This window comes from Aythya fuligula, chromosome 6 (genome assembly GCF_009819795.1).
Source record: "Aythya fuligula isolate bAytFul2 chromosome 6, bAytFul2.pri, whole genome shotgun sequence".
NCBI lineage: Eukaryota > Metazoa > Chordata > Aves > Anseriformes > Anatidae > Aythya > Aythya fuligula.
The window spans coordinates 17395677-17421830 of record NC_045564.1 but is presented as its reverse complement, the minus strand read 5'-3'; the positions used below and the strand labels follow the sequence as shown (position 1 = coordinate 17421830).

At 46.5% G+C, this 26154-nt stretch overlaps 1 protein-coding gene across 3 annotated transcripts in view; it reads right to left on the bottom strand.

The window, feature by feature from the left end:
- Positions 1-1839: 1839 nt before the first annotated feature.
- The window catches only part of WIPF1 (WAS/WASL interacting protein family member 1), a 51264-nt gene continuing 26949 nt past the window's right edge, over positions 1840-26154 (bottom strand). For all 3 annotated transcript variants that reach the window (XM_032190217.1, XM_032190219.1, XM_032190220.1), the window contains exons 3-9: positions 14662-14750; positions 13204-13333; positions 10839-11018; positions 9110-9871; positions 6628-6840; positions 4822-4935; positions 1840-3504 (exon numbers count right to left, since the gene is read on the bottom strand). In XM_032190217.1, the coding sequence (XP_032046108.1) occupies positions 3449-3504; positions 4822-4935; positions 6628-6840; positions 9110-9871; positions 10839-11018; positions 13204-13333; positions 14662-14712 (1506 nt within the window). In that variant the 5' untranslated portion in view covers positions 14713-14750 and the 3' untranslated portion in view covers positions 1840-3448. The remainder of the gene's footprint in view (positions 3505-4821; positions 4936-6627; positions 6841-9109; positions 9872-10838; positions 11019-13203; positions 13334-14661; positions 14751-26154) is intronic.

Sequence of the window (26154 nt, the reverse complement as noted above, 5' to 3'; positions counted from 1 at the left end):
ATTGAATCAAACAAAAATGAACATCTGTGGCCATTGTCATTCAATGCAAGTCTTAATGATGACACAAAAAGATAGTTTTCAGGTGTGAATGTTCACAAGACAATGCCATTAAAACAAAACCAGTAAATCTCATATGTAAGCAGTGAATCAAATTCAGTCCTTTAATAACCTCTGCAACCACGCTGAAGGCAGCTGGGCTGTACAGACAGCGGTGTGAGACACTGGTTTTGGGAGAGGGGTAGGTTTCCAGAGCAATACCAACAATGGATTGTGTATTGTGTAACCAGTACCCACTTACATCTCACCTAAGGACTGATCTAATAGTCTCTCCCCACATTTAGCTCAATCAGGAGTTAGCAGACTGAGCGCATTACAACAGCAGGACTTGGCTCAAACTCTGTGTAATGCTACTATCAGCACTATTTACATCAGGACGTGGAAGAACAACAACGCCTATTAATTTTTCTAGTGAGACAGAAAAGTTGACTAAAAGTCATAAGGCACCACTGGATCAACCTGTTTTGTATTCTTCTCTTTTTAAGACTTCATAGTGAAATAAATACTTTAATACTGATCATATGGTAAGTAGCTACTGATATGTGAAGCAATACATTGCAGGTAAAATGCTGCATTGTTCTGGAATATATCTAGGGAATTTTACAGCAAAATATATAAATAGTCATGTTGTTGTTCAGTGAAAAAATACCTCTTTCTGCATTTTTAAGGCATTTTACCTACAAGACAAACAGCCATTCTGAAGAGGTTTCTATAGAGCAATGAAGTGCTAAAAAAAATCAGCTCAGGTTTCTTGACTTGTTGACTGAGGGCTTTTACGTAACATATTTTAAAGTGAGATTGAAGCTGATTTGCCAGGTCTTTGGTAATGGTCCAGAACTTCTGGTCAGCAAATCTTGCCAAGAAGATCAAATACAGGATATTCTGAATGATGCAGAGGGCTGGCAGAACAATTGCAGCATTTTCTTTGACTTGAAGTAAAATAGTCATGCTGGAAGCAGGTAAGTTACAAAAAATGGTAGAGCTTTTGGATTTATTTTTTTTTTTGACTGCGTAGCTGTTTGGATATTAATAAGGATTTGGCAGGTCAATGTATTGAAAATATTGTATTCTTAAACTCAGAATGTCGCTCCTCATAGTTATAAGTGCTTCAGTTTAATAACATGAATACAATAATTTATTCTTTAAGTTATTATTCTAAAAATTTTACTTGGACTTCTATTCACACAATAATATGCCAAAGAGACGGGCACTTTGCATAGTGCATATGTTTAAGTGACATCTATAAAATACATACAAATTCAGTACTGAGCTAGCCTTGATCCCAAGGTGCACCTGTCACATGGAGGTCCCATTAAGATCTGTTTAAGAAACTCTTACAGCCACGACCCTGCAATTAGATGTAGATACATCCCTGCGCCTGCGCATTGAATTGCAGGTTCAAGACCATAAATAGTAACTTAAAATATGTCACTAGATACAAAAATGTAAAAAACTGGTATGTAATCAAATGCTATCACAGCTAACAAGATTTTGTAAACAAATACCAAAAAGGCCAAATTAATGTTGATCTGGCCAAATCCAGCTCTGCCTCATGCTCTTCATGGTGACTGTCCAGGTGGTGGTGCAGGGAGGGTCTCCCCGCCCTGTGCCCACTGACAGGGCAAAAAGCCCCATGTGCAAACACTTCAGTGGGGTTCAAACTCTCTTCAGCTACATTCCCTGGATTTTCTAGGACTGACCTCATTCTAGCATCAGTGTATACTTCAGATCATATCTCCCACACTAGAGAAACACTTTCTTAACCCACATGACTAGTTTTTCTTTTTTTTTTTTTTTTTTTTTTTTTTTTAGCTATACCCTGTGAAACATGGCTGCTGATCCAGGCTTGGTAGGGGTCCCAAGGAGTATGCTGGAAAAAAAACCGTGGAGGAGACAGAGGAGTTTTTCAGGGCTAACCTTCAGAAGTCCAATTAAAAAAGAGATATTATTTGACAATAGTTCAAATTCAGAATTATAATCTTCCTCTAATTTCCAAAGGCATTTTACATGCATTTAGATCCATTTATAAAACACGCTCACTCAATGAACTCTTTTCCCAAACACAGAATTCAAAAGCCATTAAACATCTTAACCAATTGTCACAACGTTAGAATACTTTACACTTTTTTCTATTAGCGTAAGCCTTGTAGCTCTCTGCTGAGACTTGTTTCAGCAAAGGTTGAAAGGACAGGCTTCATGGTAAACTCAGAAGGCCAAATCTTCGCATTCCTCTTGAACCAGTGCAGACAGCAAATTTTGGAGCTGATGCTCCCACTTGCGTGCACAAACCCCAGACCTCCTTCACTACATCACAGGGCTTTCACTTATGCACATTTTTGACCTCAGCTGCTCTGCTGTAATGCAAGTCAAATACAATTTCTCTGAGACTTGTGACCTAAGCCCCAGGAAGCTTTTAAAGTCAAAAACCCATCATTTAATTGTACCAAAGAAACAACTGGAAAGCAGTCTGTGCAGCGCTGGTGTTAGCGATGCTGTACAGAGAGAAGAAACAACTACAATAACTGTTGCATTTGCACTAAGGCTACTTCCTGAGGACTCTTTGCGGGTAGTCTCAGGTAGAGGGTATTACAATAATCCAGGACACGGATGACTGTGGGTTGGTCCACATCAAAGCAGGAAAGAATTAAGTGACTAAAAACGTAACGCTATTACAAAAGGAGGAAAAAGTTGTAAAGAAGATATTTTCATGCTGATGAATTCTTCATTTGTGCTTTTCTTTGGAAGATTCTCTGCAGGTAAAAAATATGGCCAAACACAGTCCATCCCTGGGGCAGGATGTGCCATCTATTGTATAAAACATGATTTGCTCGGCTAAGCTGAGGCGAAAAAGACTTAGGATGAGCTCTCGGTCCTCACGTAGTAGGAATATGGCTTGCAGAAGCAGTTGGACCAGGTCAGGCACACAAAGCAGGATCCAGGGGACTCTCAGCTACATGGTATTCCCTGGCAATTGGTTTTTAAACAGCAAACAGATTGTACTTGATGATTCAAATAATACAGCCACTGTCCCCCAAATGAATGAAACAGCTTTGTTCCAGCTCTTGTTAAATTCAAAGCCAGACCTTCTATGAAACTCTCAAGGGGACAGGGCTGGACGCGGTAAGCACGATGCACGAATGTTGCGCGTGGTCCACAAAATGCCTTTCCTGACAGCCTGCAGCATAAGCAAACAAAATTCATAGCTCTGAGCAACTATAGTTCATAAGCTGTGTCTATTACAACTGTAATAGACAGTGAAGTTTATTCCAGCTGACAAGCCAAAAGTGGAAATAAAGCAAAACAGACAACTTTCCAATGATGTGGACAGGAAAGCTGACTTGAAGGAAACCTTGTAAAACAGATGTTGCCCGAAGATGAGCCAGAACCCACTTCACCTTGGTATAGGTGGAAGTGGGGGAGCACCTCTTTCTTTTCGGCCAGAGCCACCTAAAAGAGAAAGAAAGATTTTTGCGTTACTCCTGGCTTCTTTTAATATTGGGAGTTCACATCCAAGCCATTAATTCAGGTGAAGATCTACTCATTTCTTTGTCTAACCATTTTAGAAAATACCTTTGTAGAGTTCTCAGTTAGTTTACTAAACAACGTAAGAACCTTGAACAGTGCAAAATAAAGTATCTCCTTCAATGTCTGAAAAGGACACATATTTCAGTTCTTAGGCCCCTTCTCAAAATAGATCAATCACTCTTACTAGCCTTATTGTTTTATGTGAACACATACAGTATCAGTGCTACTTGAAACACATGCAAATTTCAATGAAAGTGGCAAGCGCTAAACTCAGTAGCATTTCAAAGCTCTTCATATGTTTCCCGATATGAAGATTTTCATTCCAAACTTCTGAAAGTAAATATAAAAGTGTGCTTACATTTCTTTGCCTCTCCTTGTGGAGTAATAGGAATGGGCAGAAAGCTAAGTGCACAAAGCGAAGGGTCAGAGACCAACAGGAATTTCTGCTCCAAACCAAAACCTCAACATTTGGAAACAGGAGACAGAAAGATCTGAGTGTACAGATGATTACAGGATGACTATGAGCCACTGATGTGACCAGTTGTGAAAGAAGTAAATTGATCCTTGGGTGTACCTGGCGAAATACCACTAATGGTGATAACTAATGGAAACTTTTATGCTGCTATAGAAGACCCAGCCGAGACCTCAACTGGAACAGCATGTAACACTGAAATGTATACTGAAACAACACCGACGATCAGAGAAATGGAGAACTTCGCTTGGAAGAAGAGTGTAGTACATCCTGATTTAATCAACTCGGCAAGCCAGAAGCTAAGAGGAAAGTAAGACTGTTGTCTTAAAAAATAGTAGGGGTTTAACATATCAAGTAGGGAGGATAACTGAACTCAAGGATGATGTTTGCACACACACAAAAAAACACGTCATAGGTGGATTTAGATGGGGAATGAGAAAAGTCCTAGAACAGCATTCCAAGAGGAATAACAGGGACAAAAACAGTCAAAAGTCACTGGTGAGGCACTGAGATTTTGCAGTTCTGTCTGCCTGTAGCAAAAGGGAGCTCAATATAATAGCAGAAGTGGTCTCTTATAATACACATTACAACTTAGAAACCTAACAATCCCTCACCCAACCTATCCCAAAATACAAGCCTAAGAGGGCTTACACCTGTGAACCTCTAAGCTTTTTCTGTGCAGTGAGGAAGGGTGAAAAGGCCGTTGGAGAAGTTTTCATTCAGGAGAATACACTGAAATTCTAATACCAGAGGTGGCACAAACTTACCTCTGCTTTCGTTTCTTGCTAATTTACTGGGATAACTTCTGTTCACGGGTACATATGGCTCTGGAGGTGGTAAATCGGATATAGGATGAAAAGAAAATCTGCTTTCCCACTCATCTGAAAAACAAACAAACATGCATTTTACTGGTTAGTGTTTTGATACAGCTTCAGAAAATTCAACTGATATTAATATAATGTTTAATAGATGTTTTATACTGCAAAATGCTTAGATAGCTGAGTATTGAACCAGCATCCTACTGGAAAGTCAGGGAAGATGATGCTTTAGATTAGTTTAAGAATTAAAATTCTTAATTAACTTTAACAGATCACTTAGACAATTTAATGCAAAATCACAGATCAGGAAAATGGCCATAGTTCTACTGGCTTTTGTTTTTGTTTTTTTAAACACATATGTGTGTATATATATGTGTGTGTATGTTATAGGAAATGCACAACACCTCCTACTCCAGAACAATATTTTGTTTCTGGGTGTAGAATTTTCCGATATTCAGACTTTGTTGATAAACATAGGTCAAAAGCATAAATAAAAGCATTCTAACTTGCAAGGAGTGTTTTTTTGTTTCTTATTTTTTGTTGTTTTTTTTTGTTTCTTATTTTTTGTACATGAAAAATAAAATTTTGGGGCCGCTATAATAGAACGTATAATGACAGAAAAGTAGTGTCAAAAATGGCAAAATACATCAGTATCTCTTGAAACTACTAGGATGCTATTGACATATTTATTGACTGTATAGGACTGTAAAGAATATATAAAGCTGCTAAGTTTCTTCATTGAAATGAAAGGAAAAGTATTTTTATGTAGCTCTATTCTGCACTTGAATTTGGATGCCCAAGTGTGGGCCATCTTAAACTTTGTCATTTCTTCACTTGGTTGCTTCAGGACTTCGCAACTACAACTTTCTTGCGATATTATTTAATTTTATTGCATAATGTAATGAAGAGCTGAGTAAGTTTTTTCCCAGCGGTCGAACATGTGGTTATTTGCTGGGATCCAGTTTTTCCTATGTTTACTCCCAATGGTTGCAATTAGAAACCAGTGTGTAAAGGAGCTGCAGGTTCTGAATCCTGCAAATGACTTAGGCAGGAAAAAATGTGTTTGAGACCCACCTGCCTTATCTGATGTGCAAAGATGGTTCAATAGTGTGGGTTACAGTTTTATTTTCTGCTTGCTTTTTCTAACTTCATAAATGTCAGAAATACAAATTCTGGCCTTCCATAATTAGCTGAAGGATGTATCTGTCCTTTGCGAACAGAAAACAATTAAAAAGAAAAACAGGATGAATCTTTAAAACCCATCTGTCTTGGACCTCACCTTTTCAACAAACACCAGCAAGAAGAGAGAAACTTGACATTTTCAGCAGTGTTCTGACAATCTCTTCCATTCTGTTTTTCAGCTTTCAGTTTTTGAGTCATCATCTAACTTGTTCTGCCTTACAAAGAGTCTCAGTGTAGCTATAGCGTGAATTCATGTTACAGTCAGAACAATCCCCTTTGGCCTTCTTTATGTATTGTAGGAAAGTCGAGCATGGTGAATGCTTTTTTTTTTTCAGGCTATTTTTCAAAGGGTTACTTCTGAGCATATATTGACAAGTTTGCAGTTCTGTCTTATACATAGAATATTTATTCCATTCATACTTAGCAGGATTAATCCAGACTCACATGATACCTCTGTGGACCAGAAATTCAAAGCTTGCTGTAGAAACAAAGCCTCTCCCACAAATATTTTTTTTCTGTTAAGGCCAAAAGCTGCTATACATAATTCTACCAAAAGCAAGTAACATGGCTTACCATCGCCCGGATCCTGGAAGCCATTTCGGAGTGCTGATGAAGGCGGTGGTGGTGGCGGCGGCGCTCCCGATCCCGGCCGGTCAGGGGGAAGTGGTGGTCGGGTTCCACCTCTCTGGTTCTCCAGCCCAGCCCGGGAAGGCAGCTGGGGAGCAGCGGGCAAAGCCCTTGAGGTGCTCCCATTCCTGCTGATGGGAGGAGGTGGAGGGAGGGGGCCTGGGGAGAGCAGAGAGGCAAGCACACAAACAATGTTTACATGGAGAATTGTTCTGTCAGTGGTAAGCTGCTGCCCATGACCCAGGGCCTCTTGCTAACAGACAGGAGAGGGCAGGCTGGTAGGGCCCCCAGAGTGAGTGTCCCCCAGACCCACCTCCCAGCTCTGCAGGTCTCTCTGGGGAGCTGACACTGGCTTGTAGAGGAGCACGGTATATCTAACAAACACACCTCAGTGCCCATACTCCCCTTTCTCTCAGGTACAGTAACCTCCATAGCGGGGCTGCTCCTTTCGAACCCCTCTGAATGACAGTGGCCACGATGGCCAGCAGTTACAGCTGGAGCCCAGGGTAATGCAGGAGCCCAGGCCACACTGCATTGCCTCTCCACGTGCCCTCACGAGGCAAGGCAGCATGGAACAGAGGCTCCTTCCCCATGGGGGTGGTCCCCTGGGGGTGTCACAAGCAGTGCTCTCGGTGGCATACAGGGGATTCAGCCTGGGGGCGGCAGTGTTAGGCAGTGTGGTGGCATCAGCGCTCTCCTTTATAGATGCTTGTGCTGTGTGCCAGCTTATTCCTGTAGCTGGAGCACATCCACCTCCCGCTAGGCTGGAAACAGACCTCACACGTAGACTTGCATTTCCAGCGTCTGTGCACTGGGGCGGCTGGCATGGCGACATCAAGGCAGAGCCCACATAGGCAGGGGAAAGGTGCTTCTCCCAGAGGCACCAGTAAATGAGTGCAGGAGAGGTGCTGCTGCCAGCCAGAGAGGAATCCCTGCCTAGGGCAGGAGGAGACTAAGTGGAGGGTGTGGAGGGCTGTGAACGTCCAAAGGTCTCGCTGCCTCTCTGATCGGTGCAGTTGGGCAATTGGCGATTATGTTCATTTAATGAAACGCTTCCTTGTTCTGATGAAATCTAGTTACAGATGTGCATTTTGAAAAACTTCCAGAACAGTTTTGCTTGCTCTCTCTCTAAATGTACCTAAACCCCATGATATACCTCAAACTGTTGCAAAATAGTATTTACATTTCGAGTTACAGCTACAGCTTCCTTCTAATTATGAAATCAGCAGAAAAGTAGCGCAGATTTACCAAAATATTCTGCATTAGGAAAGAGCCAAACAGGAGCCTCCTGTGGAAGCAGAGACCATCCCAAGAAAAGTTCCTGAACCATCTGAATAATCACAGCTGCCCCCTGCAGCTTTGATCCGCCCTCCCCAGCCATAGGTGACAAAGTTCCTCCTATTTGTCTGGGGCCCGGCAGGCTGTGCTGGCATGGTGCCCCCCTTTGGCTCAATGGGCTGACGTGCTGCTCCTCTTAATCCAGAGGATGGAATGGAAGGTAACTCCATGGAGCTTCCCTGGGCTGCCTTCCATGCAAAGCTTCTCCCTTCCTGATGCTACAGGGCCTGGCTCTCTGTGCCTCAATTCACTCATCTCCAAAGAGAAAGCCATCGAGTACTAAGGGTCATGATGCACAGTTCTTGAAAGTTACGAATGATAATTATCAGAGGACAAAATAAGTGATGAAATAACTCGACGGAGACAACTCTTATTTTCAGTCTCGTTTGAAATCTGCGTACAACAAGTAATGACAGTTAGTCATGCTGTAGCAACTCCCACTTAACACCTGTCAGATCGGTCTTTTAATAAAATAATTTGTATTTTCCTGTAAGCGTGCGTGTCTCCCAACACGTAGAAGGTCAGGCTCTGCAAACCTCATCTCGTGACAGCACCACCATTGCCTTACACAGGTTGACTCAGTAGGGTGAATGCTGTCACTGAACAGAGGCTGGGCTATACAGGTGCCCTGCGTTACAGCATGTAATGGGCAGCCCCCTGCTTGCAACCCCTTCCTTATCGCAGAAATTGTAACAGAAACTGCCAGGATCTGCCCAAGTGCACGTGAGTTGGCAGGTGTGGCACAACGGCTTCCCTTGAGCCACCATGACGCCCACAAACCCTCATTTTCCATTAGAGAGTCTCCTGTGAGCATCGTTTCTGACACCTGCGAGTCAGAGCTGGCTGGAACGGCGCTGCCTCACCTCACATGGCCTGAAACCCACATGGGCTGGGGCTCTGGATGCTGGCTCACAGTGTATTTGATGCGAGCACTGACGCCGCCAGCTGCGAGGCCAAGCCAGGCCACGACGGCCAAAGTTTGGGGTCACCTCCCGCTGCGCAGGGCCAACACCCGGTGCCACCGCTCGCACCTGCCACTCGGCAGGGCGCTGCCACCCACGGGTGCCAGGCAGAGCACCCCGCCACCTACCTGTCCGGCTCGGGGGGTCCCTGACGGGCGGCGGGGGCCTCTCGCTGGGCGGCGGCGGCAGGGGTCCAGAGCGGCCGCCCACGGTGCCGGGGGCGGCGGGGGGCACCAGGGACAGGTTCCGCTGGGGCAGCCGGGGCATTTCGTCGCCGCCGGCGGGGCCGGGCGGCACGGGGGGCGGCCCCGGCCTGCTGGGGGGCGGCGGGGGCGCGGGGGCGCCGAGGGGCGGCCGCGGCGAGGCGGGCACGGGCGGCTTGCTGTTCTGCGGCGGCGGCGGCGGCAGGGCGGGCTCCCGGGCGGCGGGCGGCCGGTGGCCGGCGGGGGGCGGCGGGGGCGGCGGCGGCTTGTCCTCCGCCGGCCGGCCGGGCGTGGGCGGCAGCGGCGGCCGGCCCGAGAAGGGGGGCGCCGGGCCGGGCTGCCGCAGGGAGCCGGCGGGCCCCGCGCCGCGGCTGCCCGGGAAGGGCGGCGGGCAGGGCCCGAGGCTGGGCTGGCGGCTGACGGCCGGCACCGGCGGCGAGCCGCGGCTGTGCGGGCCGGAGGAGCCGGGACGCGGCGTGCTGGGCACCGGCGGCGGCGCGGTCTCGGGCTTGGAGCCGGCGTCGGGCCGGGGCGGCGGCAGGCGGCTCCTCGGAGGGTCGGCGGCCGGGCTCCGCTGCCCCGACGGCGGCCCCGGGAAGCGCGGCGGGCCGGCCGGCCCCGGGAAGGGCTTGGCGGCGGCAGAGCGGGCGCCGGGCGGCAGCGCGGGCGGGCGGGCGGCCCCGGGGTCTGCACGGAGAGACAGAGAGAGACAGGACCTCAGCATCCGCGGAGCGGGTGGTTTAAGGGGTGTTTGACAAGTACCGTCCAGCCACAGGCACCTCTCGGCCCTTCCCGGGGGGTGTTAGCTAAGGACGCGGTTGTGTATGGTGGGGAGAAGGTGGCTGGGCTTGCGCTTGAAGAAACGCTCTTTGGTTGTGCCAGGAACTTTTACATTAATACAAGCTCCCAAAATAGACTGTGACACAATAGAGAATACCAGCTCCGAGAGCCTCTTTTGTACAAATGTGCTGAAAAATTATGTTGGTCTATAAAACATGCAAGACTCATAACACTCTATGGCCCCTGTTGCCCAGTGCTCCTTCAACAGCTGTGAAGTGCTGCATCCTTAGCTCTAGGAAACTCACTGCTCCCAGGTCTCTGTCGCCTCAAAGGGCACGGGGCTTTGGGCAGCTGTTTTGCCAGCTCGAAGAATACAGCACATGCCCTAGCCAAGCCTCCAACTGCAGCGTGCGCACCAGCCAGCCAGGGTGCCTTGTGCACTCCCAGAGTGGTAAATCATGCTGGTGCGGAGCTGGCACAGATGTACTTTCCAAATGGAAATCAGACCCTTTTTGCTGGTGCACAAGGCAGAATTAATCAGGAATGCTCTTGTGCTCCCCTCTAGTCCTGCACACCCCCAGCCAAGGCAGAACCTAGTCTGACTGACTGCTTTGCAGGCAGCCACTTGACATTGTCAAGACCTTTAGTTTTTATCAATAAGTAGGAGGAAGGGTGGAAGAGGAATCTCACTTCTTCATACAATCTACTATATAAGAATAAAACAAGATTCAAGGTCAAAATTTCATTTCCTAAGAGCCTCACATATCTGAAGACATACTTAATCCCAGCAGGTAATTTACTGCTATCGTATGAAGGTTTTAATAAGTAATCTGCCATTTACTTATTTGTGCTGAAACCGCAAGGTCTTTCTTACCAGCATCTCGACTCGCAGCAGATCTGAGCTTTGGCATTCCCGCTTGGAAAAGGCCTCCAAGGCCAGGTGGTCCACCACCACCGAAACTGCCACCACCACCGCCGCCACCACCAAAACCCCCGCCGCCGCCAGCACCGCCTCCACCAAAGCCACCACCACCTCCACCAGGTCCTTTGGGTTCTGTTGGGAAAAAAAAGTCCCCATGTTATGCAGGGAAGCAAGGCTGATCCTGCAAAGTACTCTGAATAGAGCAACTCTTGTAACTGGGGAAAAAAGAACAAGCTTTCAAAATACACAAGCAAGCCTTTGTACAGGTTGGATCATCACAGCTGCCACTACCACCACTATTGCACCATGGAAGAGGTGGCGCAATAAACATAGCTACTGAATTTTATTAAGCCACCACTTTCCTTTAGTCTATTCTGGACTGGAAAGCAGAGAAACAGTCACTCTGGAGAATTTGGAACTGAAAATGGATAGGGCCTCTGAGAATATCACGTTCTCTTTCTTAACATCAATGTAGCTGCTTTCCATTTTTTCATACCTTTGCTCTCATCCTTCACCTCCATTTCTCCATAAGCAAACTGAAAGACATGGCAAATGAGGAAAATGAGAAATGAGAAAGGAGGGAGAAGGCAAAGGCATTCTTCCTCTTGGAGGTATCTCTGGTGATCACTTCTGGGAATACATAGACTTCTGTCACTATTGATTTCATTGCAACATATCTACTTATTTAAATAAAGCCTAGTGGGGAAAGAGATTTCCTTTTTGATTACTTTCCTGCAGGTCCAGAAATGCAGTGGTATGATCATAAGCTGCCAATTTTCCCAATAGGATGGAACTACTTTAATCAGTTCCCTCCTTCGTCTTCTGTTTTTCCTCTAATATCAATATTTCTGCTGTGGCAACACTGGAGCACTACAGGTAAAGTTAAAGCATTTCCACAATTACAAATACAGGGAAGAGCCCTACTTGGAACATCAGTGCAAAATGATCAGGCCCACAGGTTGGGATATCTGTGGAGATCAGGTCCCCGATGACAAGGCTGCATGGCTGAGGATCAATTGCTTAATTTCTCGGCATCTCGATTTCCACAACTTTGGGTGGGTAAAAATTTCACTGACTTTAAAGTAATTAAAACCTGTAGATGAAAAGCACTCCTAATAATCCCACCCAGAAAAAAAGGAGGAAGAATGCGTTCATGGGGGAATGTTTCACATGATCCTTCTCTTTTCTTAAGCATGTTAATTCAATTCGGTTCTGACTCATATAGGGTGTGAACCTCTGAAGAAATGCTGCTACTATGTTTTAGTCTTTCATCATGATTTGTTAATTCATGTAAACAAGATAATAGGCCACATAATTTTAATCTTACTGTTTAGCCCTCCTTTAAACCCCTTAACCGCTTTTCTCCAGCTCATTAGAGTAGCTAGAACATGTAAATTTGATTGCAAAAATGATATTCAGAAGTTTAAAGCTAGGTACATGGCTGGCTGCTGAACTGTGCCTATTTTTTTTTTAATTCTTATTTGGTCATATTCCTGTTGGTGTTTCCTTCTTTCCTCATCATCTTCCCATCACAGTCTAGCCTATAATTGCATGGCTGGACCTGGACTGAGTTGTATCACATTTGCTAATCAGTCTGTGGAAACGTCTCCTCTCCCTGGGCAATAAATGCTGTGCTACCACCACAGCAGGCCTCTGTCCCTTGCCCGTCTCCCGTTTTCATTCCATCTTCCCAATGCTTTTGCTACGTGGCGTTTTCCAGGCTCCTCTCGGCATGCACCAAGGTGCGCAGTGAGGCCCAGCAGCAGTTCAGCTGGACGGAGGCCTCTCCTGCACCGGGGCCCGCTGAGGTGCCGCGCCGTGCCAAGCTGAGCAACCAGGCCCAGCCACAACGATACCAGCCCTGAGTCACCCCAGCCCAGCGGCACCCAGGTGGGACTTTGCTTGACCAGTACCGGGCCCTTAAACAGGCCAATGGTGCCATACCAAGGCTGCCTTTACTTTTGTGCACTTTCTCTGTGCTGTCCTCAGTCCTGAGGAGGGTTTGCCTGCCTGAGCCACTGCAGCTTCTTGGCAGGTCTCCTAGCAGGGTTGGCATGGTGTTCTGGTTTAAGTGACTGTGAGAAAAATTGCTGTATGAGAGTAAGCAAACAAACTGACACTCACACTTCATTAGCACAACTTGATTTCTCAGGTGGCTTAACCCATGAAGAACAGAATTTATGCCAATCCTGGGCATTCTGTTTTATTTGCTTCTCCCACATCAGTTAATCTGATGACAGCTAAAAAAATTTTCTGCATTCAGATACGTAGAACCATTAAAGAATACATAAACTCAGACATGTAGGATCATACTCACTGTCTAGAATTGGAGCACTTCTGTCATTAGTAACAGTCTTCTTTAGCTTTTTTCCTTTGGTAATATCAGATAGCAGAGCATTTCGCCCTGCTTGTTCTGACCTGCTTAGGGTTGGCTTTTCAGTATTTGCCTGCAAAATAAAATGAAAAATGAGGAGGTAAAATAAACCTCAAGTTCCAGCTACAAAGTTCTGCTCAAATACAGTAGTTACCTGAGACCTCAGTTTCTGCTTTAACAGCACAAGACTGGGTAACCTGCCTTATCTGGTTTTGTGAATGACGTTATAAGTAGCTGGCCTCTCACTGACTAGAGGCTCCAAACAGTGCTGCTACTCTAACTCACGCAATTCAGTGGAAACACTTTTTTTTTTTTTTATATATATATTTTTGAATTCAAGAATCTAATTTTTGAAAGCCGAAGTACATCTACAGAAAATTGCCATTTTGTAAACTGAGTAGTCTGTCCCTGTTCAATCCGATTGCACCAAAAGATTGACATTCTTGAAAGTTGTAGTGAAACTCAAACTATACAAATTCTGGATAACTCAGAAGAAAGATGGAGTTTTAGCTATACACACATGCATGTATATGTGATTTCTTTTACAAAACGGTGATTCCTGAAAAGTTTTCTAACTTAGCAGATCAGCGTCATGGAAAAGTCCTGACATGTGGTGAGAGCTGCCATGGAGGGACCAAGCACAGAGTCGGTATCTGCTGATGGTGGGCAGTGAGGGAAACACTCTTCCGCAGCAGGGCACAGCCCAGCTTATCTGTGTAACCATCTAGGGCTTTGGTATCAAAACACTTGAGTACTTTACAATAGCATTTCCAGAAGCCTTTCTTTCTTGTCTGCCTGTCAGAACAAACAGCCCAGGGCAGGCTCCATTCCAGTTTAGGCTGGTTTAAGCCAGGCCCAATGTAGTCTCATCCACCATGTTGTGCCAGCAGCGGGTCTTGTACCTTCATACCACAGGCTGGCTGAGGGAGCTATGCCGGTTAAGAGCTATCCTGAAAAAAAAATTAGGATTTTAGGGATTGTAATTTGCCAGCTCAGGATCTCTGAACCAGTTCACCACTAGGTCATGTAAGTATTAAAGTGTAACAAGGGAGAAGGTGAGAGCACATGGCTGGAAAAAAGCAAGGGGAGAGCAAGACTTCAGTTCCTCTGACTCAGACGAGCTGTGCCTCTCCACCCAGGATCCCTGCACCAGATCAAACCACCAATGTGGGAGGAAGAGGAAGATGGAGAGTGAATGTGGCTAGTGACATGCGCAGGGGCACTGACAGGGAACGGAAGTAACAGTCCCTCTTGCAGGATCAATCAGCTGTAAACAAGATGTAGGAAAGGTTTCCCCAGATATCATACCCACCCTTGTCATCTTGCTGCATGTCTCTTCCAACATGACAAGCAGCAAGAGAGGACAGTGCATGCTGTACATCCACCCCCCGTAAAACTTACCAAGGCCAGTGTTGGGGGTGGAGGGGGAGCGGGAGGAGGAGGCACAGGCATGGTGGAAGGCTGAACTCCAGCTGATCTTGCTAAGAAACCTGCACAACAAAATACAGAAATGCAAAGACCCAGAGATTATTAAATCTGTCACCTTTGGAGGTGCTTTCTACTAAACCAACCCTGCATCAAACAGGATTATCTACTCAATTTTCTAGGACTAAGTAGTCTGTAAAAAGCACTTCATGTTTCATTGTATGGAAAACAGCTACATCCTTCAACAGGCACTCCCTGCATGATCTCTATAGCCATGCAGACTCACAGACACGTCTAGTTTTGCATTTTTGTGCTCTGCTAAAGCAAAGAGTATGCAAGGATTGTGTGCGTGTGTGCAATATGGTTGCATGCAACAATAAACAACAAAACTGAACTCTGTTTAACCCAACAATCCTGTTCCCATGGTAGTATAGCAGGTAATCCCACTGCTATACCACCAAACCTTACTTCAAAAAGGCATCATCTCTTTAAGATCATACTCAAAAAGAGATGCTGACCTTTCAAAGCTCTTAAATAGCTGGAAGATAACACCCCCCACTATTATGGGTGGGGTTGAACTGCAGACCTCTAGGAAAGACCCATGCTTCTTCCCCTCTCCCTGTTTGCTCTGAAGGAGCCAGGCTCTGTCACCACCTCTGAATGCACCTTCCTCCTTCTCAGGAGCAGCAAAGCCAGCCATGCTCAGTGCACTTTCCCTGGGGAGGAGGAGCAAGCAGGCAGCCAGTCTGCAGCCGCCAGCTGCTGCAGAGGGGAAAAGCCTGGTGGCCGGAGACCAGCCTTCCCCAACTTCCCTGTCCGACACCAGGCTCCTGCTCTTCCCCACCCCAAACAGAACTACCTTGGGTAATCTGAGGACAAGCATACGTGAGAGAAACTCAGTGGAACAAAATATAGGAGGAAAAAAAAAAAAAAAGCACTAAAGCACTGAGGATTTTTTTTTTCCAGTCAAAAGGGCTTTTTTGTGGCATTCTGGCACACTGCTAGTTGGAACCATGCCTAGTGGAGGGTCCAAGGTTCTCCTAATGGTGCTGTGACATTTCAGCAATTTGGTGTGCTGTCTGCCCCTAAAAATGCTTTTGCTTCAAGAGACCTGCTGACAGGCTCGGCCATGTGCTTGTGCAGGAGGTGTGCAGAGCATCCTGCCACCAGAGGCGAGGGCTCAGCGGTAATTACCACTGTGTGTACTGTTTACACAGGGCAGGTCAGCGTGACAGCAATGGGGGCTACTCTCCAGATAACCCCGCACTGATGTCCCCATTCAGTTACTTACAGTAATGCACATCTCTCACTTTCTGAAGTCACTTAATGGGTTTCGATAAAACTAAGGAGACCTGCAGTAATGCATTCTCTGCCAAATCAGCTTTGTGGTAGGTACAGCATACTTCAGAGGTTGAATGAACACCAGGGAAATGTTCAGAATGAAACAAAATGGCACTTGCAGTTACCATTTGAGGTGGGCCCCCACCTACAAAGTCTGCGATACCTCTGAGATGATCTGTGATAGGTGTGTAGAAAAAAAAATGGTTAGCAGCACAGCTGTATCCTGTCAGATGCTCAGGCTTTGGCAGAATTAGAATATAGATAATAAAGCCACAAGAAAAACTGCTGAGCTGCCTTCCTGAGATGAGAACACTTTCTAAAAGGAGACTTTAATGGATTTTGTCTAAAATCTTTAGGGAGAAAGGGGCTTGGAAAGGAAACGAGCACATCACCCCTAAGTCGAGATGACTAGTGAGAAAAAAACAGGAGTTCAGAGTGGCGTGAGGCACTACTGCTATCTCTCGCGTGGGGAGGTTTTATTTTCCTCTGCTGCAGAAGCTGTTGCTCTTTCCTGTTACTGAGAAAGCACAAGCAGAGCAGAGGGGAAGCTGACAGACGGCCGGACTGACAAAGAGGAAACTGTGCGAAGCCAAGTCTGCGCAGCACTGTGCAAACACACGCACTCACAAAATCCTGCAAACCCACACACGTTTTCTCATCCACCCTGTGGACAGTTACCTCTCCTACGAACGCATGGCCAGAGTAGCACAAGGTTCAGATTTGCAGGACCCTCCTGAATCCGCTTGTCCTTCGCACCTCCACATTCCTGGCTTTCAGTCCTTACATAAAACTCTGTGCAAAGCCCCAGCCTTTCCTGATCTTAGTATCCTAAATTCAGTATTTAAAATCTGAACTCTATTAAAAGAACTAAGACTAATGCTGCTTTGTTCTTCAACTTCCTGTTTAAAAAAATAGTCAACAGGAAAATTATTTCTTGCAGCAGACCACAACCATCCTGTTTCTTAACGCAGCCTTTTCGCAGCTGCAGTTGTCTCTAACTGTGCCAGTAAGCTACTTCACCAAGCTTTTAACTCCTTCAACTGCTTAAAATGAGAAAGAGAAACTGCTCCCTGCACTGCTTTGGTAAGAGACTGAAACAGTCCTGACAATGGACCCTGAATCTACTTGGGGCTCCACGTGCCAAGGGAAAAGCTCCTTGAGCAGGGAGGATAAAGTTTGGTTTGTAATCAGATTTTTAATGAATTCCTCAAGGCAACTCAAACCTGCACACAGCAGGCAAGCTAGCTGGCCTAGGAAGAACCTTCTCCAAACAGCAGCATTTTTAACCTCTTGCCATCTACATGCTGTTCTTTTATCCTTTCTTTCCTTTTCACTGGCTTGTTTTAGGTCAGTTTTGTAAGGAATTGATGACAATGGAGGGGAAGCAAGGTAGCACCTGAAGCCTGAGCTCTCTAATGGGAAGCTGCTATCCACGGACTCACCTTGCCCCTCCAAAACCCTCCCTGCACACATTGCTTGCAGGGGGGCAAGAAGGGAACAGCACCAGGGGCCTCCTGCTTGCCTATGCCTTCTTCCAGAGACCTACACTAGATAGATACATAGATATCCATGTATACACAGAGAGAGAGAGAGATGTGTATAAATAGACATATTTCCATACAGATGTATAGTTGTCTCTCTCTAGATGCATATACACCCAAATACAGAGATATACACCCAAATACAGAGATGTGCTTATATAGAAATATGTATAGACGTATATATAGATCTATACTAGCTATGTATCTAGTTTCCACTCTTGTCCTGTCAAGAAAGGATGCTTCTCCAATGTGCCCACAGTGATCAGCTGCACACTACCTAACACCTCTTCTGGTATCGAAGGGTTTTCTTGGCAGGGCAGGGGTGGAAGCCAGATCTGCACCTGCATGCTGGTCAGCTTCGAGTCTATCTGCTACTCAACAAGCCCTGTGGCCCCAATACAGCTGCTAGAGGGTCTGGAAAATGGCATTTTGCAGGGCAAGCTTCTGCAACAGGCCAAACTTGGGAAGCACTGGCCTCAAGTTTAGTGCAAGTATTCTGCAGAATTGTTTGCATGTGGTGTTCTTGCTTTGACAATTTTCAATTAAATTTTCCTAAAAAAAGATCTGCTGAAATGGATGTGATGATTTTGAGTAATTTTGGGTGGACAAATCAAGCTAACAGTGGTAAGCAAACACAAGTTATTAAATAGGCCTGGGAGCTGCAATATGCCTTTTAGATGACTACATTTGGTCACCCAGTAAAGGCACTGACATTCCTCCCTGGTTGTTTAGAAACGCAGTGTGTATCGCTAAATACTTGGCTGAGTCAGAAGTATTCCGGAGCCTACTGAAAGGACAGCTTTCCCCTGCGCAAGTCTGAAATGTGACTCCTAGGCCTCCGATATGTCCTGGAGCATCTACTTCCCTCAGGAGCCATCAGGAAAAAGATAATACAGCATTAGTCAGAAACCTGCATGCCCCCACACAGAAGTATAACGCATGTGCTTACAGAGTGAGTAAAACACATCAGTTTGTAAAATTTTAGCTAAAAACATAAGTCATGCCACGACCTCACCCATACTTCTGCCCCTCCCTGACTTTGCTTCTGCCGCTGAGCAAAAGAGCATCAGAAACTCAAACCGAAACTGCAGTAAGAAACGGCACCACTGCCTTTGAAACTCCAACTCACCCAGGCTGTAGGGCTGCTAGTTTTTTTTTAATGATCTATTTCTTTGATTGACATTGTAAGCAAAAAAAAAAAAAAAAAAATCTCTCTCTGGATTCACCACTCTGAGCAGGGTAAGCCTGCAGGAAGACCAATAAAGCACTGTACAGGGACAGTGACCTGGGGCTTGTGGACACAGTGCAGTGCTGAGGCTGGCCCTAAGGACTCGCAGCACCTCCTGGGCTCGAGCCTGCATGGTGCTGGACTTGAATCCTGACGCTGCTTCACTCACTGCTGCTTTGCGGGGTCTGCGTTTTGCACAGAGATGTCCCGGGATGCTAAGTGCAGCTCTGCAGCTAGAGGGAAGTTTTGGCTATCGTCCTGTAGGTCAGCAATGGACTTGTGGTTCATTATTTGCTCTTGGTCAGTGGGAAACAGCCTATTTTAAGGAACGGATGTTACGTCCAATTGCTAACAGCTGACACCGTAAAATATCTGCAACAGCAACCAATCCGCCCAGTAATAAATTTTACCTTACTGCTAACAACCAAGCTGCTTGTAACATTCAGCGCTGCAGGGTATTGAAAAAGAACTGATTTCCTAAGAAAAGTCAAGAGGACCAGTACTTTGGAACCCAGTGCGCCTGTCCTTGGCACAATTGCCAAGAAAACGTGCAATTACCACCGTTTTTGAAAAGCTATTTGGGAAGTACTAGGTTTAAAGGAAACCTGATGCTACAGCAGCAAGGATTAAAAAATGCCAGCCTCTGGGCTCCAAACAGAGGCCTATAGGACCAGAAGCAGAATTTCCCCAGCTGGCAAACTCAGCATGGCTCCTGCCCCACTGCGCGGAGGTCCAGCAGTGGTAGGGACCCCACTGTGGCTGGAGACCCCACCATGGCCATCAGACAGGCTGCCAGCCTCCTTGCATGCGCTCTACACTACCTCAACAGAGCCTCTGCTGTGAGGGCAGGCTCCCTGCAGGCTACCACCAGCCCAGGGAGTACCTTCATCCAGCTCAGAAAGCCACCCCGGCCAGTAGCCAGCGAGATGCCCACCTCGCCCCAGGTGAGCCAGACCAGTAGAGCTGCACCAGCAAGCTCTGCTTTCTGCAAGCTACCAGGTGCAGAAGTGGTATGAAGATGCTGTGATATGCTACACGTCATGACAAGGGCTAATTTCATGGAAAAAACAAAGAACAGGAGAGACACCGTGTACATTGCACTCTGCAAGCAGCCCCTTGCTCTGCCAAGCCATCCATAAGCAGCACTAAACTGAAACAAGTTTGGGGCATTTGGAATTTAATTTGGTACCTCAGGAGTGTTACAAGTGCTGAACAGAGTGACATTTGACGTGGGATGGACAGCGTGAACTGCAGTGCAAGTGCAGTTTGCATGCAGCCATTTCAAGCCGCTTCGAGGCTCCCCTCTTACACGCGTTGAGTCAGAGGCAGACAGACAGCTCTCTGTGGTTAATCATTTCCTGCATGATTAATTTCCAAGCAGAAAAAAGAGGAAGGAACAAACAACTGCAGAAATAAAATAGAATTGATAGAACTCAAGGGGAAAGAATATGAAGTCACCAATTAAAATGCTGAATGTCCCTCTATGCAAAAGTGCCCAGCTTCCAAAAAGGTATTGATTTGGTTCATTCAGAATGCAGTGCTTCCTGCTAATGAAAGAAAGGAAAAATTAAAAAATCTGAATTTGAGAAGATTAGGCTAGATTACCACGTACATTGGTATGGTAGCTCTCAAAACAAAACAGACAACTAACTAAACATGTTACAAAATAGTTGGGAAATGGTTAAAAACTTTCTTCCCCACATTAAAAAAAAAAAAAAAAAAGTTCCATACAGACTACAATATTTTTTCATGTTCAACAGAGTAGAGAACTGGAACCATTCTGAAAAAATAAAAGTTACCACGATGCCTTGTGAAACCTGCTCACACCCCTGCAGGCCCCCCTTCCCCTCAGTGTGCCCGTGCCACCAGTACACGCCTCTGTCCTCTCCAGGCTGTCAGGGATGCGTGCACCAAGGGGATCAGTGCAGGGTGCGGACAGGTGTGAAGGAGAGCTTTAGGGGATGCTGAAGACACCCCATCTGCACAACCCATCTGCACAACACCGTGTCAGTTAATCCCACCTGGAAAACATCAGATATTTTTCTTCTCTTTTTACTAAAGCAAGGGGTTAGTTTCTAAACAAATAGAAACTTATAAATACCTATAAATAGACAGATGGTTTTAACACCCCTAAAGGGTTCATCAAGGACACCAAGGCCAACCCATTGCAGCATGAAGCTACCTGAACACACTCAAGAGGAATTCCCCTAGATGGTGAAGAAAGAGCGCTTAGGAGCCTCTCTGGGCTCAGCCACACACCCGCACAGGAAGGCAAAGCCTCTGACAGGCGCTGCAGTGGCCCCACAGACGCAGCTGAGGCACGGGAGGGATGCTGTCTATCTGCCCCTTGCTCAGCTCTAGCAGGAGAGCCTGGGTTTCCCTCCTCTTAACTGGGATAAAGAAGGAAAGTGATGCCCAAAAAGCCACTCCCAGTATTTCTGTGCCCTTTAACATCAATGACTGGTCTTTTCAGAATGGTTTCAGGCTGAAACTACATTCCTTTTGGTGCGGGGATCACAAGACTGCATTGCCCAGGAGAGGACATCCCAGTGGTGTGAGATGGCAGGTTTTCTCACTCTGCCCAGAGGAAGCTGTGGTAGTTAGAGGAGGCACCACTGTTTCACCCTTAAGGTCACTCGCAGAGAACTGGAGGCCCAAAAGTGAGACAGACAGAGGAGAAGTTACCATGGATGCATGAGGCCCAGGGAAATTCTGGGGAGATGCCGCTGCCAGAGAGAGGAAGCCCATTTTATCCGGGACTTTTTCGCATTTCAGAGAAACTCAGCAGTACCTGAAATACGCAGTATGAGCACAACTTTCCACCCGGACTGAGAAGTGCCACCCCCTGTGCAAAAATAAAAAGCTGGGGCAGAGAATACCAGCCTGCAAGGACCGACTTGGGCATGAGAGCCCAGAGGTGTCCAGCGGGTGGGCATGGGGCTGCAGCTCACACTGGGCAATTCCCCTGGGTCTTAAAATCCCCTCGGTGTTTTTGATCTACTTCTTACCATCACAGGAAAACATCAAAGATGTATATTACTGGCGTCAGTGGCAAGTGAAATGCCAGCACACAACCGCAGGATGCCAAGGGCAGGAGCAGCCCCGTGCGCTCGTGGCCCACAGCAAGCTGGGTCCAGCAAGCCTCCTCTGTCAGAGGCAACCAGAGTTATACTGCAGAAATCCAGCGGTGCTGTATCCATGGAAAATTACAGCTAAGAACTAGGCCACTGTGGTGTCAGAATGCTGTTTTAATCCAAGTATTTTAAGAAGTTTTTTCCTTCTCAGTGACATATTTTTCAAGATATGTGGAAGATCACTGGCAGTGGCTAACTGTGGAGGATGGCCCCAGTCACCGCTGTAGCCGGTGCTTGGAAGAAAAAACAGAGCTTTTGGTCATTTTGAGCATTTGGATGTTGGCTTGAGTAAAGCTGACAATTTCGGTGAATACACTATAGCAGACAGCACATCTCTGAAAACAGAAATTGCTTCCACCCCATCCATGCCGCTCTAACTTCCTTCAGGCAGTGCTTACAGAAATACTTCTGCCTGCTGGGATTCTGAGGGTCGGTTTCCACCCCAATGAGGGGACCCTGCCTGCGAAGCAGGACCTCAGCAAAGCCGCCTGTGCTTGGAGGAACCCTCAGGGCTAACCTCCAGCAAGCACACGTGCCCATGTGCCATCCCCAGCAGGAGATCAAGCCAAATAAAGTGAGCACATCCCCAACTATGGGATGTGTCCCAGTGGGACACCACCTGCAACCCTACAGCCTCCTGCTGCTCACTCCCTGCCAAAAGGGAAGCCTTTCCCTTCAGACCCCCAAAAAGAAAAGCTAACAGCAGAAAGCTTCTGTTCTGGGCAAAAGTGATGGCTAAGGACTGAGCTGCTGGTGCCTGAGCTCTTACTTCAGCTGTCCAGAGCACAGTTGTCTGCAGTGTTCAACCACCTACCATCCAAAGCAGCTTTTGGTCATCCCAAATGTTTGAAACAATGCAGAAGACTGTATTATCCTCGGGACGCTGCCCAACACAGCAAATGCAGGATTCACCCAGGCTCAAGGCAAGCCTCAGCACAGCCTTGAACAAAGGGCCCCTTGTTTTGGTGCTGCTGAGGGGCTATAGGGACAGCTTCTCCACTTTGGCACAACATACCCAGGGGACCAAGGATCTGACATCTCTCTCCAACATATTCCCTCACCTGTCCTTCCTCATGGGGATTTTCTGGTCACAAAACACGGTTCCTGTAAGAAAGTTTAAGAGCTTCTCTCCGATGGGACTGCTTTTTCCAATGCCTCATTCCTATGGAGGTGACCGCTCCGTCCCACAGAGCAGTTCAGCAGCACACACTGTGCTCCACAGCTTTCTCTCAAAAGCTTTAGCAGCCTCAGACTTGAAGAGCTGTTGGTGGGGTGGACAACCTGATTCAGAAATTAAGATTTTCCCAGAATTGCCTCCAGCTTCACTCAGCCCTGAATCAGAAGAAAGCATGGCAATCCACCTGAGGAACAGGACTTCTGCCAGCACCAGATTTGGGCATGTCCTCACCAGGCAGTGCTGCTCAGCTTTCCGACGTGGGAAAGTACCTTCCTCTCACATTGGCTTCTCTGCTTTTCCATCTGAGCGTATATAGCATATCGAGCTCTCTCTCTCTATTTTTTAGGACGCTGCAGGTCTGACCAGTTGTTTACTTTGTGGAGCATGAAAGAAATTCTTCCATTTGAATCAAATTGACAGAAGCCTGGAGAACTTGTTTTCCCTTTTCCACTGTTTTGTGGTAAAACAGGCCAAAAAGTGTCAGGAATTAGGAATTAGTCTGAATGTTTTCTTGGACAGCTGAGCTGTTGCAACTCTGAGCCAGCATGGAAAGAAGTCACAGGAACCCAGCTTGGTGAGAGAGCCCTGGGATGTTGCTGGGGGACTTCTGCTGGCCACGATTACCCACCAGTGTGCCACAGATCCCCTCAGCAGTGGTGACTACAAGCAGAGGGGCTTCTCTCCCTGCTGATCCTGAGGCTGGGCTGGAAGGCGGCTGGCTGGATGTGCAGGTGTAGTGGCAGCCCTCGGACACCTCAAAACACCCCATCCCATGCCCAGGGCATGGCAGTTGCAGCACGGTGACCTGCGTAGCTCCACTCCCAAGGCTGCCATTGCTCTGAGCAGGAGGAGGACAGGCAGCCGCAGGGGAAAGGAAGGATCTTACTGCAGTTAAGGCACATGGAAAAGGAACAAGGATCTCACGCTGTCAGATTACCTTACTTCTCCATAGGTCTAAGTCTAGAATTCAATTGGCTTTAGTTTTCCAATAGGCTTTTTAAAGTGTTTTCTTCATCGCAACCAGCTGAGCCTTACTAAACCTGCAGTGAACTGTGACTGCTCTGCTACAGCCAGCATCTATAAAACGATATTAAAATGGTGACTACCTCTAAAGGGGAAATATCTGAGGCACATCAGGGCCAGACATATGGAATCAATTTAAAACTCTGTTTTCCAATCCCTCTCTCTTGTAAATATTGCAGTGCTCCTATAAGGACATTGAAAAACGACAGTGTTCAGAGATTAGTTCAGATTTCACATCAAAAGCCCAAACAAAAATCTGAGCGGCCGGGGCAGTCAGCAGGGAAGGACAAGCACACAAGCAAGAGTGCATTAGAGTTTTTACAGCCCAGGTGTCGACATGAATTAGAAGGTAATTCAAATACCTGTCATTAGAGGAGCAATCAAAGACTGATCTGTCCGGAGTGTGGGAAAAACAAAACAAAGCAGAGCCCCAGATCTGCATAGCATAAGGCAGCCCGCTCAGCCACAGACAGTGCAGAAAAACGAACACCGCCTCAGCGCCAGATTACCGTCAATAAAAGCCTCTGCTCAGTGCAGCAACCCCCATAAATCAGTTTTGCGAGAAACAGGTGACCGGGTCTGGTAGAGATTTTAATTAAAAAGAAAAAAAATATTTTCCATCCAGAGAGTTAATTTTGGATGAATGTGAAGCTGCGAAGTGCTGAGACTCCAAACCTCATTTAAGATGGGTGGAGCTGGAGAGTCTGATTTTACTCTCGTTACAGTAAGTGGAACGGCTCGGGCCAACTTTCAGAGGGGGCTGGATGAGACCCACGGCACCTTATGACTGCTGAGAGTGCTTGAGCTGATTGGGATGAACACACCTAAAGATTAAGAAGAGCACATCCCAAGAAGTGTCTTGACTTTCTCTGTTGTGCACAGCCGTGCAGTGTAGCTTGGGGTTAGTCATGAAAGAGATCATTTGTGAGGCTGTGAATCACATGTGCACATAAGTAATGCATTTGAGGAATGTTGCAGTCAGCAATCCAGGTTCGTGCTGGCTCCCACAACACCGTCTTGTGGACACATAAGGCTGGTGGGGCAAGGACCACAGCCACAACTTGCACAGAAATGCCATCGCTTGAGTTCAGCACTGCTGGCATCCTGCTTCATCAGCCTGGGGAGAGCGAGCTTCGAGATGTACTGTCATCTGCCTCAACAGACCAAGACCTACCAAAAACCCCCCGTAACTTTCCCTCCGGGCTCCACTCACAGACCACAAACTGAAAGGAAAGTCGCACCAGACTTTACAGACTGACTAAATACTAAATGCAGACTCATTCTGCGTATGAGTTATATCCCATGTTTGCACATCTTTCCTGATGTCTGATGCAAAAAGCATTTGATCTGCCATTTAAATGCTTATTTCAATACTACAACTATGGAAAGCCGAGCTCTTCGTAGACTCTGCTGGGCTGTTACTAACAGTTACTATTTTCTAATTCCCAAGGGGATTAATGAAAGTTTGCAAACAAAGCAAGGCAATAATGGATACATTTTTTTCAGGTTATTAAGGTATAAATGAATATATATTAAATATATACCATTACTTTGAATACGTAAGGGTTTTAAGTATTTACTACAATTGGTAGTAGCAAGCCCCCAAACCCTGAAGCATTGTGAAGCTGGGCTGGGTACACCAGGTATCTGCACGTGCAGGGAGCTGGATGACCAAGTGTCCATTTGCACAAGCCATCAAAGCAGCTCTCAGCATCCGTTCTTGCTGGTTTGGAAAAGGGCCTCTGCCCTCTGAGGTTTGGCCTGCTGTGTACTTTGTATTAAGTCAGATGGGCTGCTATGGTTTCAATAATTACTTTAAAAGGTTTTCAGCAACACAAAAAAACATCTGTGGATAGGACCTTAAAATCAGGATGGAAATAATAAAAGGGAGAGTAAAGCGAAGGCAAAAAATAATCTGAAATAAACAGGGTCCGTTTTAGCAAGCAGTTCCCCTGTCACCTCTTCTGCATGCTGGAGCCAGCCTTAGCTCACCCCAAAGTAGGTGGATACTGGGGCCAAAAGGTG